The 22,586-nt window shown below is 36.1% G+C and overlaps 1 protein-coding gene across 2 annotated transcripts in view; it reads left to right on the top strand.

The window, feature by feature from the left end:
• LOC134752811 (serine protease 33) overlaps positions 1-22,586 on the top strand; it is an 83,925-nt gene that overhangs the window by 36,498 nt on the left and 24,841 nt on the right. The window contains exon 2 of one of the 2 annotated variants that reach the window (XM_063688560.1): positions 1,063-1,563. The exons of the other annotated variant lie outside the window; for it this stretch is intronic. Within the exon in view, the coding sequence (XP_063544630.1) occupies positions 1,063-1,563 (501 nt within the window). The remainder of the gene's footprint in view (positions 1-1,062; positions 1,564-22,586) is intronic. 2 annotated transcript variants of the gene reach the window in all.

Raw genomic sequence — 22,586 nt, 5'->3', positions numbered from 1 at the left:
ATTGTAGCTTACTATTTCAACCTTCTACCTACACTGAACATACACTAAGTTTAGAATACTTTCTTGCTTACACAAATTAAAATGTTTACATACACACTTACTTATACACATGCTCAAAGGGTATTTTTATACAGGGTGGCTAAAAAATAAGTACACTTCCGTTGCCAGGGAGGTTCTTGGATTATACTGAGCAACTTCTACTATGGGTCCAACCACGAAATCGCGAAAAAATTTGGTTGGTCCCATAGTAAAAGTTGCTCAGTATAATCCAAAACCTCCCTAGCAACGGGGATGCACTTATTTTTTTGCCACCGTGTATAGTGTAAATGATATAGTTTTTTTATTTTTTAAAGCTATTTACTATTTAATATTGTAATTTTTTTCTTGTGTAGTTCCTATTTTTTTCTCTTCTATTTGTAAAAAAAAAACCTATGTAAAATATGTACATATTGAGTGTCAAAATAGGAGTGCTTATTAGAAGGTAATATATCGCTGGGTTATAGTAAAATAATTGGTCTAAGTTATAGTTTCTTTCTCCCAATTAACTACTTAGTGGCAGAGCATCACATTAATTTATAAATAAATGCAGCATGCAGCAAGCTAAAAAAATAAAATGCTTAAAAATTCACTTTTTTCTACAAATTACGCACGATTTGTTACTATGTTCTTATACATACGTATTACTTTTTATATATATTTCACTTTTTATGGGTTATTATTTGCATATACCCCGCTTTCCTGGACTTTTTTACATATTAGCATCAGAATTTTTAGTTGTCCTAAGACCCAGAAGCCATCTTTTATTTATTTATTAAGAAGTTCAAAATATGTACGGAGTAGTGTAATTTTGGACGCAGGGCCTCGCGAGGATGTATTATGGTTGAATAATAGCATGAATTTTTCCATCAAAATCTTACTGCCACTTTTAAAAAAATTGTCCAGGAAAATGACACATTTTGTCCACGAGGTCAGTTTCGTGGACAAAATATGTCATTTTCCTGGACACATTTAAAAATCTTCCATGATTGACGTCATAATTCATAAAATTCTTTTTTCGCACAGATGCCAACGACCACCGAGCTCTCGACATCCAAAGAATGGATTTCAAAAAACGAACACTCTCAAAGCCCATGTTCGTACAAACAGAAATAAAAAGGCCATACGTAAAACGAAACTACATTTCGAACGCAACTGACGTCCTGCCCAAATTTAAGCCAATCACAGACGAGCAGATGTCTCGAATGCGTGATATTTTAAAAGACATTAGTACAAAACCAGTGCCAGTATACAGTACAATTAGAAAAGGTAGAATTTTGTCGACCGAAGCGTCGAAATTGGAGCCTCAGAAAGAGGATAGACAGGATGAGAAAAACTGTTCGCAAGGCGGGACTTGCGAGTTTTTTTTCTACTGCTGGATGGTGGGTGGTTTGCTCGAGGGATCCTGTGGGGGATTGCTTAAAGGATGCTGCCACAGAGTTGCGAAGGCTGGGGTCCTGGGGGTCCAGGATTCGAACAGCATTGAGTTTTCAGGAGAAAGTTATGGGCCTGTTATTAATGATGAAAGTAAGTTTTTTGGAATTTCGGGGATACATAGCTGATGTGCCTTATTACAGCATGTTTTTTTATCTTATCTTTCAAAATATTTTATCAAGATAAATTTTACAGTAATATTCAAACACGTGTATAGTATTTACACTGTTCAGCACTTTAGGTGTGTATTTTTTGGCACTTTTCGTAAAAAGAAATAAAGATTACAGTGGCACCCGTTCATATAACAAAAAAACTACAGATATATTTCAATTGGACATTATGTATTTATATAGTACCGGAATGAATTATATGCATATATGTGTACAGTGTTATAAAAGTATAATAAAAGATATGACGTGCCAACAAATGCTGCACTTCAAGCTCTTGAAAGGGCAGTGCTATTTAAGTGCCTTGATCACTTACAAGACTAAAAGTGCTTTTATTGAACATTCAAAGAAATTATTTATTTAATCTTTATATATTGCACAATACATGAAAGTACAAATAGCGGACTTAATGCCTACAAAAACAAATTAAATTATTTATTTATTTATTTTATTTATTAGGAAAACTAAAGTAACACGTTAGGTAATAACATAGAAGCAGTGAGCCAATTATGACAATTATTTTATATTTATGCTGTGATAAGGCACCAAAATGCTACTAAAATAGTCCCCAACTAACAGAGCTCAGATGTGGTCGTTCGGCAAGACATAGATAGAAAGCTCTAGAACGTTCTAGATTCCAGATATGCCGTGACGTCATCAGGTACTTTGTATATAGTAAATATATATTTATATTCTTCTCGCTCTTCTCTAACTATGTCTTGCTTTCTCACATCTATTATTAACAATCATTTGTATATTGTACATAATACTAATACGCTAACTATTTTTTCTATGATCAGTTTTACTACTTATATATTTTTTTTTTTATTTAAACTTTATTGCACAAGCAAAGAAAAAATTACAAATGGCGCACTTAATGCCAAAAGGCATTCTCTACCAGTCAACCATTATGTCAAACAGAGACATAAATGTTGGTGCAGGATAGATTCATGAATTATAACGAGAAATAGAACCAAAAGTCAAATATTATGTATATTGTATATATAAACATAATATAAATATATTGTTATTTGTTTGTTTATAAGTCTAGTGAAACTAACCGTGAATCATTCAAAACTCTTATGATCAGTTTTATATGTGATATATTTCGTTTGTCCCTTACTTACATCTTACATGTATGCATGTGTAAGAGGGACAATAAATTTTCATCAAACATAAACGCGATCGTAATATGACCGTTATGGTGGGGTAAGACAAAACAATATTATATTACTCGTATTTGTAACTTATGTAAATATGTACAATAGTACATTATTGTCGAGGCTCGGAAGTAGCTACTTGCTGGCTGAGGATTCGTTTTAAACGGACGACCTTGGGAGTCCGTTTAATTGAATCCGAAGCCAGCAAGTAGCCTTCCAGCCGAGTCATATATAGTGCTTTTCTCAAAAATGGCGCAATAAATACAAATATAATATAAATATTTTACAGAAGCAACGTTCTTATGTATATATATATTTTCACAGAAAAAAGTAAAAAGATTTGCTTTGCCGCCTTTTTATTTTTTTAAATTAAAAATAGAAGTGTATTTTTCTGCTGAAAATACGCCAACCTATTTGAGACACCTAAATAGTCGCGGTACCAACATTATAATAGTAAGTACTAATCATCTGTTTGGCTGTTTAATGGACCCATGCCTTCATTTGATATGGCCACTTCAACTTTTAAAAAGTTTGGAACTCGACAAATAATGGAATTTGTATGCAACATTGCAGTCCTGAAATCGAGACTGCAATGTTTTTAACTTTTTAATTTTTTGACTGACCATAAACTACGCACTTCGCGACTTATTTTTTAACCGGCAACGTCGACTTTGCCGTCCATTTTTGAGAAAAGGTTTTTTCTAGTGCATAATTTATTAAAGAATTATGTCAGGTTCGTAGCAAGTGGAAATCCGTGGTCTCTGTCTACCCCTCCGGGAAATAGGCGCGATTATACAGGGTGGCTCAAAAATAACTGCGTTCCCGTTGCCAGGGAGGTTTTGGGATTATACTGAGCAACTTTTACAATGGGAATGTACTTATTTTTTAGCCACCGTCTATATGTATGCACAATTTATTAGTAATTTTTACTCTCACTTCATCATAATATTAGAAAACATTTTCTTGTTGTAAATTGTGTATATTATTAGCATTTTTTGTTGTATATTTTGTATATTTTCAGTTTTCTTTTGTACAGGGTTTCTACTAACGTTACATTCTTCGCTAATCGCCATAAATTTGAACTATTCTGTTAAGTTGGGATTTTCAATTTCTCATTAATATCAGACACAATTTTGTTTTATATCTAATTTTGGGGCATAATATTAATAAGTATTGTTACTTAAAATAATTAAGGCACTATTTTTACTTACAAAATTGAAATCAAAGACAAACCTTATTTTTTATTATTGTCATAAAAAAAATTATACCTTATTTAACACCCGAAATTTAACTCGCGCAATTTTTAAAACGAGGTTCGCGTTATCGAGGCGCCACTGCATAATAATATGTATTAAGGACTATTAGGAGGTAAATTCTAATCAAATAATCAGATCAACAATTTGTTATGGTTTTGTTTGAACTGGTTTTAATACGACCGTGTCAATCGTCTTGTGATTGGCGCGCATCTTATGCACGTCTTTCACTTGATTTCGCATGTTTCGCCATCCGATATATCTGAGCGGCCAAGGTGCTCACAAATATCTGAACACGCCTCTATTGTCAAGGCGCTAGATGCGTGTACAGATATTTTTGAGCACCTCGGCCGCTCCGATATATCTGATGGCGACTGTACCAATCCGCGTAAGTCCCCGGCAAGGTCGGTTCTCCATACAAACGTAGTTACGCTCTCATTTAAAAACGACTAGCTATATTGCTCTAAAACTGTACTTACAATGGGATAAGGTATATCTATGTCTGAATTTAGTTTATGTAGCTTCAGATACCATAGTAAAAAAATACAGCGAACTTAAGTTTTTCGTACAAACCTTATTTTTGCTATGTTTCGTTTGTTTCATATACTAGAGATAAACCAATTACAGACTTAGATATTACCTCATGTATTTGTAGGTGCAAAGTTTTATTACAATCCAACATGTAGTTTTAAAATGAGAACTAAACTCCGTTTCTATGGGAAGGTGAAATTCGGCCGAACTTGCCGGGGACTTAAAGTCGTGTCAAAACCAGTTAAAAACCATAACATATTTCTTAATCTGAATCGGGCTTAGGTCAAAAACATATTACATCATAAACACGTTATACAGTTAACAACATATGATTAACTAAAGGCTTAGCATTCTCGGACAAATGTACATACAATTATCTCAAAGTCTAGACACACTTTCATGTCATACGTGTAATGACATTCTAGGTCTTGGCATTGACGGTTAGGTCATGTGAGAATCTGTAAAAATGGTCTTCGAGCTACCATTTACTATTAAAAATGTTAAGTATGGGATATAATCACGAATAGGATCGTACTGAGACCATAGTTTGTTACAAAAAATGGCGCAAGCCTTAAAAACTAAAGTTATAATAAACATATGGAGTAAGCATCTATTTATTTGCTTCTTTCTTTAAATTGTTTCTCGCATATCAGACATTAGATATACTTACACTTTAATAGGGGATATTACTGCAATGTTCTGCAAATAGAGTGCAGGACTAGCCTTTTTAATAAACCATAGAGTAACTTATACATACTGTACCTTTAATACCTTTAACAGGTTTTTGACAAGTTTTCAGAGATAATAAAATATGACATTGATGCATCAAGGCGGTTTGCTTACAGAGGACCTACCGGGAAACGCGAATCCGAAAATTCGCTATCTGCCTCTTTATCGCTCGAATATGCATCTCTGATGTTAGATAAAGAAATTTTCTTGTTTCACAATAGACTCTCAGATTGTGGTAGTGGCGCCCTGGCGCCCCCTACGCAGAGTTTCGCGTAATATTCCCTACTTATTCATATTATATGTATTAAATCAGCGTATCTTCTCAGTCAATCTTATAATAAAACGTCAATCAATTTATTATTTTTTACTTTTAAATAATAAGTTATGCATGAAATAAAACTATGAAAACGGATTATATCGCGTATATTGAATTTATAATACATCCCGACGTTTCGAACTCTTTACAGCGTTCGTGGTCAACGGGTGACTCAGTAACTATCGCGGTAACCGAAGACAATATTATGTACACCAGTACGGACTGGAAGTTGCAACCAAAATCCGGTCACCCGTTGACCACGAACGCTGTAAAGAGTTCGAAACGTCGGGATGTATTATAAATTCAATATACGCGATATAATCCGTTTTCATAGTTTTATTTCATGAGTAACTATCGCGGTAACCGAAGATAATAAGTTATGGGTTTTTTAATCATAATGTTTTTCTTAATTCGTTTAATGATGTTAGTAGGTACAACTGAATACACAACCACTGCATTGTCAATATGCGGTTACCACAAGTAGCTTTCACCGCCAATTCATCGCGCATATTATTATTATTTTAACACGATTCTAGTAACCACAAGGTTATTTCTTTAGTTCTTTCCTTATCTTATACGAACTCAGGATCACTAGGTTAAGACCAGACAATACGTATACGTATTTTTATTTTAAAAAGTAAACTGCTAATTTTTTACTAAAAAAAAAGCGAAAAATATGTGGCTTTATTCGTAAAAGATGGCGCTTTGTTTGTACTTACATAACTGTCACAATTCTATATAAAACCCGGACCAGCTTTCGTGAATCAACCTATACTTAAAAATAAAATATTCGAGTTCAATAGGGATGTTGACAATGACATGAATCGCGAATATATAAAATGTTATGTTTTTACCATAGCAGGGAATATTAGAATGCTGAATCATATTTTGTAAGTGTAAATATGCATACTAAATTAATTAAAAGTATTTAAAATAATGCCCAGCATCACGTGACTGCAAACGCAAATCGGAGTGCGTGACGTCACGACGTGAGAAACACGCACAGACAAGTTGTCAAATCTGGTGGTCCTCTGGCACTGACAGTCGTTTGTTTATCACATCGTTACGTCATCCAGATCACGTGACACCTTGGAGAGTTTTTGCGCGAAATTTAAACACTAAACTAAATAACGTCGATTTTTTTATTTCAAAATTAATGAATAAAAATTAAAATTAGTACATATTACTGGTTTCATATCCATGTATTGCATTCTGGTTTTTCCAAAGACAAAACTATGTCACGGTAATATTTGCGATCATCTATTTCCACACGAAATTTCATCGCGATTGTCTACGCTTAGGCAACCGGATGACTCAGTGTTCTAAAGAGATTTCAGCAAGCTATGTAGTAAGATCCTGGTGTGAGATTGTTTAAGAGGTAAATACGAATGAAAAGGTATGTTTGCAATAATTTGGATTACCCAAAATGCTGTATGGTTATCTTCTTCTTCTTCTTTTAAAATTATGGCTTCAGCCCAGTGGGACTATTTCGCCAGTATCAAGGTATTGAGAGGTTTACAAACGACAAAAATTGTACGGTTGTACAAGACAGTGTACGGTGATTTGTTAGCTCTTGTAAATCGATAGCTAGTCTTTACAAGAAGCACGTGGACTACCGGCCGTTGACTCCAAGATGGTGGTTAAACGCGCTTCAAAATTAATTCTCCATTCACTGCACACTACCACATTAGTTTACTGTATAATAAGCTATCGATATTACACTTTAAACAATATTAATAAGCAAAAAACAAAGTAATTAATCACGATGCTAACTATCAAGATGGCGCTCGAACCGGAAGTCTGTATGGTTATGATAATTGCACTTTTATCGTTCGTGTCATGTGTCATGTGTCATGACACAAGAATGACGCATGGTCACTCTTGCTTTTGACATACTTTGTTAAATTAAATGTCTGGTTGACCTAACTGGTGAAGTGGTGACCGAAGAGCTGGCGGCTTCCTCGCACAACATAACCAGCATTGCGATACAGCGAGGAAATGCTGCCAGCATCCTTGATACAATGCCTCAAGGGCCTAAATGTCTGTGACCTGCGGATCTTTGTCCATCTTTGATTAATCATGGTAAACAATATTCACAAATTTATTTACATACAAGATATATACAGTGGTACTACGTAAACGAAATTAATAACTAGCTTAAATCTAAAATAGGCCCTTGAGGCATTGTAAACAATAGATATCGCTCAATAAATGTTAGTGGTTTAATAAAAGTACTAACTAAAATATATGCAAAATTAAACTAGAAGAATAGAAGAATTTTGAGATCTGTTTTTCTGGACCTACATCTACAGTGGTGAGCACAAAAACGGTAGTCCTCATTCATCAAGAACATACACTGTACTATATCGTGCAAGTATTTATAAGTAAATATGTTATGTGATCGGCAATTAAGAGATAAGTGCGAACGAGTAGACGAGCAAACAGTGAAAGGCAAGAAGATACGCGTCGCCGAGCGCGATTACTTGCCCGAGTGGTGCAAGCCATGAGGAATAAGCGGGGTTTAGGATAAGGGTATCCGATGTCAATATTACCAAAGATAGATATAACTCCGTAATAGATGGATACATAAGGAAAAAACATGCCTCGAAAAATCACGAAAATTTGATTCTCGATCAGATGGCGCCACTACCTTTGGCCTACTCCCATATAGAGGGCGTTGACGGTTTCGTTTGTTATTTAACAATTTTAACGCATATCAGTGAAAGAACATGGGTCAAAATAATATAAAAATAATGAATGCAAATATTGCAAAAAAAAAACATTTATCCATATATAAATTATATAATACAGCTATGAAATTATCAGGCAATGTATAGGTAGGTATATAAAAGGCCTATGTCCCGTTCCGACTGTCACCTGGTCCAAACGTGCCAAAAATGCTAGCGGCATTGCCGCGTTGCACGGCCAGCGATATTTGCTGGACCAGGTAAGAGCCGGCACGGGGGTCGCAGCCCCTATCCCTCAAACGTCACCCCAAAGTTTTTATAAATGTTTTGGCCTCCGCACACCAAGGCCCCGCCGTTTCTATAGCGACCGGAACAAAGTCGTATGTTGGTACCAAGTTTGCATATTTGTTACTTTTTAATTTTGCAGCATTCTCGGCGGCCGCGCCTGCCATTTTGTTGGTTTGAGTGATGTGGGAAGGGGCAAAGGTGCTAACGCAAGTGGCGTCCCAAATATAAATACATTTTTGATATTTTTATTTTTAGTTTTAATCGTGTGTCGATAGATGGCAGTGAATTTACTGTGGTTACAAAATTTACTATGACAGTACCGCTCTATCTTATTATATCCTCTTTGATATCACGAAGGGCAGGTGTTTGGAGGTCAATTCTAATTTTAAGAGGAAAGGGCAGAAGTTCAACCGCTTCTTCGTACAAACGTAGTCCCTATTTTCCTCTCTTGCATAAATGCATAAATAAATACCTTTCAAGTGGCATACGTCATTTTTGAGTTGAAGGAATTTCGATTTTATTTTAATTAATCAAATTCCAAATTTAAATGACGTTAATTGTCCGCGAGGCTGTTCCTGACACTTCAAGGGTTTAGTCCCGAGTCGAGTCTTTTTCAGGCTTAACCCAAATGGCCTCCGAGCTATCAATATAGAAAATAGGCGTTATCATGATTGTGTACCTACCTAACTCATGAATTTTACGAAAAAAATCATCTGCTATCGCTTGTGCCTTGGACACCCGACGCATCTGTTTCCGCGATTACGAAACTAATCAAGGGCAAGTCGCTTCCTCTGATTAATTAGGGGATGTGGGACAGGGGACAGTGCCATAAGTGAACCAATACCATGCATCAGTGATGATGATGATCATTCCGGCCGTTTTCGACCATGACCACCATTTCGACTAGTTAGTTCGGCGTGGTTCGGCAGCAGCACTTGCAATCCGGAGGTCGCGGGTTCAAACCCCGGCTCGTACCAATGAGTTTTTCGAAACTTATGTACGAAATATCATTTGATATTTACTAGTCTCTTTTCGGTGAAGGAAAACATCGTGAGGAAACCGGACTAATCCCAACAAGGCCTAGTTTCCCCTCTGGGTTGGAAGGTCCGATGGCAGTCGGTCGCTAATTCTTGGGATTAGTTGCCAAGCGGGCCCCAGGCTCCCATGAGCCGTTAGTCTAACCCGTTCGTATAAAAATACCGCAAATCGATGTACAGTACATATTATTATAATCTTGGTGCTGCGACTATTTAGCTGTCTCAAATAGGTTGGCGTATTTTCGTCAGAAAAATACACTTGATTTTTTAATAAATAAAAAATATAAAGGCGGCAATGCAAAACTTTCTTCAGTGAAAATATATACGTCAAGAACGTTGCTTCTGTAAAATATTTCTATTATATTTGTATTTATTGCGTCATTTTGAGAAAAGCACTATATATAACTCGGCTGGAAGGCTACTTGCTGGCTTCGGATTCAATTAAACGGACTCCCAAGGTCGTCCGTTTTTCGAATCCTCAACCAGCAAGTAGCTACTTCCGAGCCTCAACAAATGTACTATTATTTTCCAATTCATCATCATTAGCCACAGCATCTTTGCAGATGATAGATGCAGCGACCACTATCTGTTTCTTTCTTAATAAAACCCAAAATGTTATCAATGCACGCGATCTCTCGCTAAAACGAGTATTTAGTAGTAATAAAGATCATAAATCACTAAGTATGACGAAAAATCACGACGTGAAATGTCGAAATCTCTACATTAGGGCATTAAGAACAATGTCGGACTTTCTTCAAGCCCGCGCAGTAGGGTGCCTAAGCTTTGGGAGCCTGTGTGGGATTATTCCTGCAATGATTTTGTGGGGCATTTCACAAAAAGGTCTATTTTATCGTGGACGTTACGCGTGACGCGTATGGCGGCTACCTTAACAACCTGCAGAAATAAATCTGTATTATCTATCTATCTATATATATTTATATATTTTATATATATATATTTCGGGGATCTCGGAAACGACTCTAACGATTTCGATGAAATTTGCTATATGGGGATTTTCGGGGGCGAAAAATCGATCTAGAATCAGAATCAGAATCAGAATTTGTTTAGCTAAATCTTATCTCTGGGAAAAAGCGCATTTTTTAGTTTTTATATGTTTTCCGAGCAAAGCTCGGTCTCCCAGATATTATTTATTTATCAGGCGTTCCGTTTGCCTCCTATATTATAAAAAAATACCGTTGAATTCAAAGCTAAGTTATCAAACGGTAGAAATACAGGAATCTACATCAAAAACATATTTACACTTTTGTACTAAGGCGAAAAATGTAAACATACTTTGACGGTGACTATACGAGACCTCATTTTGTAATGGTTGACCTTGCATGTGCCTTACGTAGTCTTTCTCCAGTAGGTATATCGTCCAAGTAACGAGCTGTTAACGCCTCGAGTATGTGTGCCATGAATGAGACACACATACTCACACAGCGACAGCAACAGATGCGCGGGCGCGGCCCGCGCCCCACTCTTCATCTAGCCAGCAACGCATACGTACATGTAATATTTATCTACCATGTAGTTTCTACTCATTAAAAGTTAAAATTTTGGAAACTCCTGCGTTATTTCTCCACCTAAGTCCACCGCCCGTAACTAGGAGTCGCTCCTGCTTCTTCACGAGCTAATAAGTAAATTTCCTTTAGTTTTGTCGTTAGAGCTATTGTTTTATATCGTCTGTCGTAAAGTACTAACTTAACAAAAAACTTAACTGGGCCAATATCAGTACGTTTCAGTACGCGTATATTTTTGTAGTACTTACTCGAAATAAATGAATTTTAATTTAATTTAATTTGTTAATGCAAATTATCAAACCCTATCAGGCAACTAGAGATATCATCAAAATGTAGAGATACCTACTACCTACTACAAAATACATCAAAAAGATATAGTCCGGAAAAAATCCAACTCATGGTCACCGCACAGCTTGACTTTCATTCACAATTGTTCTTTATTACCTAAAGTCACATACGCATCTCGAATACATTATGTCTTAAGTGCTATACAGTAAACCAGAGTAGCATTCGGCGTTTAAAAATCTGAACTGGATTTGATATTTGCTTTGAAACTACTCGAAATGCATTTCACGCGCGTGGTAGAACATGATGTCGATGGTTATATCTTAATGAATGAAACAAATCAATACATATTATGTATGTATGTATGTAAACACTTTATTGCACATAAGACAGGTTAAGATATGCAATTTAACAGAAAGTATACAATGTATACTCATCCCTGTAAGGCATCTCTTCCAGTCAACCTTTGAGCAAATGATGTATTATGTAGTCACGTTTTTATTTCAATAGACGTCACGATACATGTACGCTTTTTGAATAAAAGTACAAATGTAATGTAAACATTAATATCACTACGTAACTTTGTTAAAATTCCAGTTCACTAATTCGACAGGAAAATAGCTTTGTTAACTTTTAGTTAATTTGTAGCATAACATAAGCCTTTAGTTCATGTCGTTTTAGCGAGCTAAACAATAAAAAAAACTGCAATTACTATAACACAATTTATTACCGATCTAACAAAATCGTTATTTATTTTTGAAGCAAAAATTAAACTTACTCATTTACTTGACAAAAAAAAGCGTAAAATGCTCACCAATACCCTTCTTCATTGGTCATCAAGAAACAGCTAATAATTGTTCTGTTTTTCTTTTATAGGTTACAATATTAAGCATGTCATTTCGTAAGTGAATAATATTTTTTTTATAGACAACCATAGCCTAAACGGTTGAAGAGACTTTGAATATTGAAATATCATATATTTTTAAATTTCATATAGCTCGTGTTACGGATAGGTTTTTTTTATTCAACCCCAAGGGAGGTGAAAAAAGAGTTGAAAGTTTTAACAACTTCTTCGTGATATCGTGGCTAAGTAGGTAGTAGCAAGTACATAGTAGATATAACTAGTGGCTCTGTAAGCTGTAATGTAAGTATAGTAGGTCAAACAAAATTGGCAGTAAATAAAAACCAAAAAAACTATATTCATCCTTTTCTTTTTGGTGCTAGTACTAGTGTAAGACAAAGATAGTATGATTCTCTCTGTCTATGTTTGAAATGAGACAGTCCTTTGACAAACTATAAATGGTAAATGCTTCAAAATGCGGTGTCTGTTTAGTCTGTGGTCTGTATCTAAGCAACTGAAGGATATATGACTCATGACAAAGATAGATATAACTCCGTAATAGATGGCAAGGGATGGATGGTACTGATGGTAGTCTAAGAAAAAAAACGTGCCTCGAAAATCATGAAAATTTCATACTCGATCAGATGGCGCTACTACCTTTGCCCTACTCTCGTATAGAGGGCGTTGACGGTTTCGTTTGTTATTTAACAATTTCAACGCAAATCAGTGAGAGAACATGGGTCAAAATCATATAAAAATAATCAATGCAAATATTGCAAATAAAAAAAATCATTTATTATTTATATATTTAGTTTTAATCGTCGTGTGTCGATAGATGGCAGTTAATTTACTGTGGTTACAAAATTTACTATGACAGTATCGCTCTATCCTATTATAATATATCCTCTTTGTTTTCAATGGAAAGTAGCACTTAATCACTGATCAGCCTCCATAGAAAATGACATGTCGGGCGGCTCGGCCCGGGCCCGGCTCGGTCTAGCGTGAGTCATCCTTAATGTCGTACATTTAAAGACCTACGTTTTGTAGCAATAAAAACTAAATGCTAACTTCTTAGCACTAAACATATCCGGTAGATAATTGTTAAGAAAATGGCGTTTCTTTTTGACAATTTGCATTTATTAGCATGCTGTAAGAGTTTATGTAATTTCACATAATAGTATTATTGTACGCGGCCTACATGTTCAACACTATGCTTTTAATATGCATATATTCGTAATATATAATCATGTTTGTGTGAAAACAAGTTAGTTAAACTAAAACAAAACATAAGAGAGAAATAAGATAGAGTGTATATGGGAGAGCTAGAAACGGGAGTTGGAAGGGGCAGACCTCGGCGGACTTTCTCTGATCAGATCGGGGAAATCCTGAAGAAAGGCCAGGTCAAGAGCACCCTAAACCAGCGAGCGTGTATGAGAAATGTTATGAAAGTGAAGGAAGCGAAAGAGGTATGTCAGGATCGTAGCAAGTGGAAATCCGTAGTCTCTGCCTACCCCTCCGGGAAATAGGCGTGATTATATGTATGTATCTATGTATGTATGTATGTAAAACAAAACATTTATTATTATTCACAACGACGGGACTTAATCGCGTAAGTTTTTAATTTACCTCCGACGTTTCGATGAGTAAAAATCTTGAAAGTTTAAATCAGTGTATCAAAACATTTATGTTGTTATGTTAGATTAACCAATTAACTGCACCGCAATAATGCAGCAGTAACGCTGTTACAGCCTGAATCCGTATGTTACTTTAATTAAATACTTGATAATTATTTTTTAATTATCGTAATGCTCAAGCTGTAATATTTTTTTTAAATATGGTAATCGATTCTACTTTCCTTGAAATTGAAATGTTTTTTAGGGTTCCGTACCTCAAAAGAAAAAAACGGAACCCTTATAGGATCACTCGGGCGTCTGTCTGTCTGTCCGTCTGTCACAGCCTATTTTCTCCGAAACTACTGGACCTATTAAGTTGAAATTTGGTATACATATGTAAGTTTGTGACCCAAAGACGGACATGTAACGTAAACAAATCAATTTTAAACACGGGGGTCACTTTTGTGGGTAAATGAGAAAATTAAAAAATAAACTCAAACTATATCGTGCTACATATCAAATGAAAGAGCTCATTGTAAGAATCTCAAATATATTTTTTTATAATTTTATGATAAACAATTTAGAAGTTATTCAAGAAAATAGGCAAAAAACGACCATTCCCCCCCCCTTTATCTCCAAAAGAACTGGGTCAAAAATTTTGAAAAAAATACACAAAATAGATCTTTACCTATAGATTACAGAAAAACCTATTAGAAATGTGCAGTCAAGCGTGAGTCGGATTTAATTACTTAGTTTTTGATCCGGCCCCTACGGGTTTTTTAAAGACATTTCACTCACGTTTCACATAAAAAATACATTGTTCAAATTATGTCATATACGGAACCCTTGGAACGCGAGTGTTCTACTGGAATAAAAAGATGTAACTGCTAATTGATAATAAACGATTTCTCATTATCATTCTCATTCTTATATCAACAACGGCGTCATCCATTTATTACATCACACAAAATTTCGGTGTTTTGGACTCCTCCCCCCTTGTCTCCCTTTTTCTTATCGCTTTAACATGTACTGTCACATTTGGCATGACCTTTGAATTCAACCCAATCACTACATTATCACTACATAATATAAAACAAAGTAGCTTCCTGCTGTCTGGATGGATGTCTGTCCCTATGTATGCTTGTATCTTTAAAACTACGCAACGGATTTTGATGCGGCTTTTTTGAATAAATAGAGTGTTTCAAGAGGAAGGTTTATATGTAACGGGTGTCCCAAAAACTTTGCGCGTTTCAATTTTCCGCCATTTTTGTATTTTAGTGCTGGCAACCCTAAAAAAAAACATTTGACAGCTATGTTTAGGGTTTGTAAAAATGGTGTAAAAATATCAATGTGGAAGCAATGTGCTTTCAACAAGACGGGGCCATTTGCCACTTGCCACACAGCCCGAGAAACGATGCAATTACTGCATGAAAGATTTCCTAGTCTTGTGATCTCTGGATTCGGTGATCAGAATTGGCCCCCTAGATCTTGCGATTTAACGAATTTTGACTTTTTTTATGGGGTTATTTAAAGTCTAAAGTCTATGCCAATAAGCCTACAACCACTCATGCAAAGAGGAAATTCGACGCTGCATCGGAGAAATTCAGCCGCATCTATGCAAAATGGTCATAGAAAATTTTGACAAAAGAATGCGTATGTGCCAGCAAAGCCTAGGAAGACATTTGCCTGACGTATTATTCCACAAATAACCCTATTTTATGTATTTCAAGATTTTATATTATAACAAAAAAAAGTGTTTTTCATCAATTTCAAATCTTTCGTCCTTTTTGGGACAGCTTTTATAATAAGCCGTATTTAAAAAGCCGGGGCGGGTCGCAAGTTAAAAATAAAACTAGATTCAACTTGATTGAACCTTTCCTAGCAATAATTTTGTATGGTGGTCAACACGTGGCTATACTTACATACGCCAGTGTGCCATGTTTAGTGATGCCAGAGCACTGAAAACTAAAATACGACCCCGATCTAAAAAAGGTACGATTTTACCAAAAAAAGTACAATTTCATTTTTTGTTCCAAAAAACACTATAAAAAACAGCAGAAGTGTTTTAGAACCGGGTGATTTATTTTAACTGGTAATCCACGAAAACTACATTAGTACGTAAAATAGTAAGGTACAAAAATACCAAAACAAAAAGTCACAATTTTTTACGCAAATAAATCGTACTTTTTGGTCTGTCACAATTATTTCTACGCCATTTTGGCATATTTTTGAACCGCTCATACGAAAAGTACGTAAAATCGTACTAAAATATACGGTTTAGCCAAAAAGTACGATTTTAGTACGGGTTTGGGCTGGGTACGTTTTAAGTACGCATGCTGTTCAAAAAGTACGTAAAATCGTACTAAAAGGTACGATCTGGCAACACTGACCATGTTTATTTTGACCACAGCTGATTAGCCGCGCGTGCATCTCGATGCTGTAACAGTTATGTCAGAGGGGAAAGTCGCCTACTGACCGACTTGCCGTTTTCGCTGGCGCCAGCGACGTAAGTGAGACAGTAGTTAAGTATATGACAAGCAAGTAATATCAACAAGTACAAGTACTTTTAACAAAACAAGTTATTCGACAAAACATCTTTTATTTCATATTTATTAATTTTTCATATTTATTTATTTCGTATAATATTACTGAATAAATGATTCGATATGATATATGCTCGGATACGTTACACGTCAAAACATTTTAAAGATAAAATTATCTCTTATTATTAATACCATAGAGTAACTTATACTAGAGCGGTACTGTCATAGTAAATTTTGTAACCCCAGTAAATTCACTGCCATCTGTCGACAACTAAAAATGAAGATTTATAAAAATACGATAGAATGTATTTAAATATAGATAAATGATTTTTTTTATTTGCATTAATTATTTTTGTGATTTTGACCCATGTTCTTTCACTGATATGCGTTAAAATTGTTAAATAACAAACGAAACCGTCAATGCCATCTCTATACGACTGTAGGCCAAAACTAGTAGCGCCCTCTGAACGAGAATCAAATTTTCTTGATTTTCGAGGCACGTTTTTTCCTTAGACTGTATCCATCTATTACGGAGTTATATCTATCTTTGTTAATACATTTTCCATCATTGATAATGAGCAAAATACATTCAAATCATATAATGTCAGGTTAACTAGAATAATAAATAAAAATAAATTTAAAAATTAGAATAAAGAAAGTTAAAATTAAATTAAAATTAAATGTCACATAATTCACGAATGTCTTAAAATGCATTATTAATTATCCATTTCTTTAATTTTACGTTTTGTATGTCATGATAGGTACAAACTTTTGTCACCAAAAGTGTTTAAAATTAGTGGCGATAAATTAAAACAAGACCGAAGGGAGTGTTTTAAATCGACACGATTTGCTAATTACTTATTCGCACGTGTATCGTACAATGTTTTACACTACATACATAATACGTCCATATGGCGTCCATAGGCTACGGTGACTGCTTACCATCAGGCGGGCCGTATGCTTGTTTGCCACCGTCGTGGTATAAAAATAAAAATACATATAGGTTGTAAATTTAGTCACCTGCATTAATCTACGGGGGAATTATGTGCCATTTTCAACCAAGGGTAGTATATTGTTGCTTGTCAGTAAGGCGCTATTTCCATATAGCTTCAATTAGGAATCAACCTTATCAACGAGCGACAATGTGGTACCTTTTGGTTGAAAACGTCACATATATAGGTCATAATGAGCAACTTTTGCTATCAGCCAGCCAAAATGTATTCGAGTCAATTCTTTTTTCGCGATTTCGGGGTTGGTCAAATAGTAAAAGTTGCTCAGTATGACGTATATATGTGCCGTTTTCAACCAAAAGGGTACTTATTGTCACTTGTCAGTAAGGCGCTATTTCCATATAGCTTCAATTAGAAATCAACCTTATCAACAAGCGACAATGTGGTACCATTTGGTTGAGAACATCACATATATAGGTAAATTATTGCAGGTGACTAATAAACATCCTGTACATATATATATGGCTCTTTAAATTTTCGACATAGCCACGTAAAGTGCTAATTAGCGCACTACTATTTACGATACAAGTGCGGAAAAGAGGAAACTCGAAACGAGTGGCGATAAATTAAAACACGACCGCAGGGAGTGTTTTAAATCGACACGAGTTGCGAATTACCTATTAGCACGTGTATCGTACAACGTTTTACAGTACATATGGCCCTTTAAAATTTCGACATATGCACGAAAAGTGCTCTTTTACGCACTAGTGCGAGAAAGTAGCACCACATGTACTGTAAATAAATAAATAAAACAGCAGCTGCAGCTTAATAACTGTTCACCCCACAATCTCAGATATTATCTACACGGTTATCTCACCACGTGAAGGGTCGAGTAAATGCAGGTTTTCCTCCCTAGTGACATAACTGTTACATTGCTTGTTTAAGATGCGAAATGCGTACACGGCGTGTACTACACGCACATGCTGGTTTCCTAGCTTGCCTAATCGTGAGATTATGTATCGATTTAACGCCTTTTCAGATGCTAGATTGCGATAGAATAGATCCAAGAACTAACTTAATAACTTTTAACCCAATTTTTGTACACTTGAAAGGATGAATAGCGAAGAATTATAGATGAAGCTCTCAGTAGGTACTACATTTTTGACTGAAAAAGGTCCATATGACTGACACTTATGCTTATGTACGATCACTCCGACAGTCGTCGGGCCTAGCTGAGTTTCTTGCTGGAGTCTTCTCGGCTAGGCTAGGTTGTAGCGAACCAGCAACAAAACTCCCATTAGCTCGATCCCCTTTACACCCTCAGATCAGGTTGAGACCGCTCAACCGATCTGCGCTGGAGCGAAAACTCTTTAGGAGTATTCCAGCGTAGCAAAACTGTCTCGCGTGATGCGGAAGGGTCCTGGATTTTCCCCAGGCTACCATCCCCCCACACAGTCCTACCGCTCTAATTGCCCTAGTGCAATTAGAGCCCAAGTCAGGTTCAAAACCGAACGGGCGGAGTCGGCGCGCATTTTACATTTGTACGGTCACAAGCCGGTCGGCTGCTCGCGGACGCGGATGGCTTCGGTCGGATTCCATCGCTTCTGCCATACATAATGTATTGGATAGGCATATTGAAATTGTACTTATCTGACACATATCACTACTATACGACCGACCTGCCTGCCTGCTGCGACCGGCTAACGATCGGTCTGGCCTAGTGGGTAGTGACCCTGCCTATGAAGCCGATGGTCCCGGGTTCGAATCCCGGTAAGGGCATTGATTTGTGTGATGACACAGAAATTTGTTCCTGAGTTATGGGTGTTTTCTATATATTTAAGTATTTGTTTATTATATATATCGTTGTCTGAGTACCCACAACACAAGCCTTCTTGAGCTTACCGTGGGGCTTAGTCAATTTGTGTAAAAATAAAAATGTTCTATAATATATTTTTTATACCCCGCCCGCGCCCGCAGCCGCAGCTTTGAATATCACCTTAAATAATAAATAATACACAAATTTCCCGCTATTCAAAACAAGTTGCCATTGGTCTATAAAAGTTTTGATTGGATATAAAATACGATTCCCCTGGGGTCAATTTTGAGGGGTGTGAAACTCCTCGCTTCGGGCAAACTCGGCTTCGATCAACTAACTCTGCATTGCTCCGAACAATTATTAGGGTTGGCACAACTTGACGTCCCTATGTGTGCACGACCACAGATAAGATAATTAATTGAATTTTGACAACCCTAAATAGCCGATGCCGATGCCATATATTAGAAAGGGATAGCATGATTTGACCCTGAACCGCTGTCAAACTTCGGGTATGTAGGACTTTTCCTTCTATACGACGGTAGTACTATTATTTATTCAAACAAACATCAAACATTTATTCAGCAAATAGGTCACAGGGGCACTTTTACATGTCAATTTGTACAAACAATAAAATTAACCCAAAATTACAAAAAAAAAAACAATTAGATAAATATAAATGTAATTATAACTATAATATAATTATAACTTTTTATATGTATACTTAGTTATAGTAACTAGTTAATAAGGAATGTTTGCATGCTTCTTTATTAAAATGTACGCACTTAAAATTACCCACTGTCCAACTATGTTTACCACTACATTTTTGCAAATAAATATATCTTATCTTATCAAATTACACAAAAAAAGCTAATAAAAATATATACAAACAACAGAAGTTCTAACATTGTTTAGAGATGTAAAAGTCTCTAGATGTCAGAGATAAAATGTATATAATAATAAAAAAGATCATCAAATTATCCAGAGATGTAAAGGGTATCCAAGACTTGAATTGTTATATAATTAATAAAAAGACAAGATATTAAATCAGACAAACAGACAAGAACCGAATGAAGTGCCTCACGTTAATGCCACTCAAAAGTAGTTACATAGGTAAAATGAAGCCCGTGTAAACTTAAACAGACCGGTCTCCACAAACAGCACCCGTTCACGAGTATGACGTGTATCTCATTCTGTGGTTCTAGTCAGATTTCTATAGTTATTCTAGTTCTTTGGGGATGAATTACCAGAAATCTTTTCGTAGCGTTTACAATAATTGAAAAATATTCGTTACCAAGGTCCTATCAGCTATCTTCACCTGTGTAGTCTGTGCGTCATTGCGAAGTAACAGAACTGAGACTCTTACCACAGAATAAGTAATAGTATTATCATACAGAACGGCCACGCACCGCCCCGCCCCGACTCGAGTTACCTCGCCCCGCGACAGAAGATTGACGGCCGTTTGCCGACCGCTCAGTACTGTTTTTAAGCAACTTACCACTATGACGCATGCCGCGTGTACAGACGTGCCGTTCACACAAAGAAACGTAAGTGATTTTTGATGTATAGCGTGGCTGTGCTCTTACGGTAGATGTCGCCATAAATGGTGGAAATATTCACTGTATTGGGTAAGGTCTTGGTAGCTCAGATGGCAGAGCACTGGGCTAGCGATCCAGTGGTCGTAGTTTCAATGTAGAAGACAGTGAATTTTCCACTTTTAATTTGTTTCTAAGCAGAACTGAGATCTTTTCGAGAGAATATGCACGAATCGTTATGAAAAAAGCTCTTAGTTTCCTTTGCTCTTGATAAACGCTTTTAAAAAAAACCCATACAGGTGTATATAATACTCGTATTGTCTTCGGTTACCGCGATAGTTACTCATGAAATAAAACTATGAACTATGTTTTTATCGCGTATATATATATCTTTACTTGAAAACAGTTGTATTGTATAAAAACCGGTCAAGTGCGAGTCGGACTCGCGCACGAAGGGTTCCGTACCATTACGGAAAAAAACAGCAAAAAAATCACGTTTGTTGTATGGGAGCCCCATTTAAATATTTATATTATTCTGTTTTTAGTATTTGTTGTTATAGCGGCATCAGAAATACATCATCTGTGAAAATTTCAACTGTCTAGCTATCACGGTTCATGAGATACAGCCTGGTGACAGACGGACAGCGGAGTCTTAGTAATAGGGTCCCGTTTTTACCCTTTGGGTACGGAATGTACAACATATACAACCAGCCTTAAAGTTTATAGTCTATGATGGTTCATTATTTTTAGTATGTAAGTATTTTTGCCATTTGTAGTTTTTCCGCATGTCACCCGTTGACCACGAACGCTGTAAAGTGTTCGAAACGTCGGGATGTATTATAAATTCAATATACGCGATATAATCTGTTTTCATAGTTTTATTTCAAAACCCATACAAATAAACAAAAGTAAACAAATATAACATAACACATAACCCACATTTTCACTGCCAGCTCAAGGCCGGGAGCGCTCTGAATACCATAAATCGTCCTCATTATATTCATTAGAATTCATTTCACTGTACTGTAATGTTACGTAAGATACGTGTGCGGTGTATTTTAATAGGTTTGTAATGGTTTCCGTGTTTAAATAGGTGTGTTGATCGTTCGATTACGTATATCCCTTTAGTTCGAAGAAGGTAGTTTTTGAGATGCAAGTTTTTGTTAAGTTTATGTCTCATATATCTTAAATTGATCGACAACCTATTTATATAAATAGCAGCTCGAATTACACTTTAGATCGATAAAACCGGGTCATTTTTAAGTTTTTAAAAGCAGTGACTCTTTTTATTCCGCTTGGAGTACTAAGTATTTAAGTACTCTCATTACAGAAATCAATACAAAGAATACAGAAAAGGTTAAACAACAGGCGGTCTTATCGCCCTACCTACCCCCATCCGTATCCGTATCCTTATCCTTAGGTATCTATGTCCTATAAAAAAATCCAGTTAGTTACGAAAACGGAAAGATGCAAATCCGTCTCTCCGTAGCGAATGAAGCGATAATCTCTCTCTATCACTCTTTCATATAACAGCTACGGAGCGACTGATGGGCATCTTGGTTAGATACCCTGTTCGGCTTTCCTCCTCTACTCTCAAGTAAGTTCGATACTTGTATGAAATGTATGTGTATCATATAACGATATTTTTTTGTAATGGCGGGGCTTACCTACTTAGTACTTACTTACTTACTTACTTACTCCTCTGGTGCAGCGACCCAAAGTGTGTCTTGGCCTCCAACACGACAGTTCGCCACTGATCCCGGTCCTGTGAGGTTTCTCGCCAGTTATTGTTAAGCTTGCCAGTTACCTACTTAGTGGTAGTTAGAAATATGTAGGCCAGTGATT

This window comes from Cydia strobilella, chromosome 25 (assembly GCF_947568885.1).
Source record: "Cydia strobilella chromosome 25, ilCydStro3.1, whole genome shotgun sequence".
NCBI classification, from domain to species: domain Eukaryota; kingdom Metazoa; phylum Arthropoda; class Insecta; order Lepidoptera; family Tortricidae; genus Cydia; species Cydia strobilella.
The sequence above is the reverse complement of the archived record's forward strand: the minus strand, read 5'-3'. Positions and strand labels throughout refer to the sequence as shown.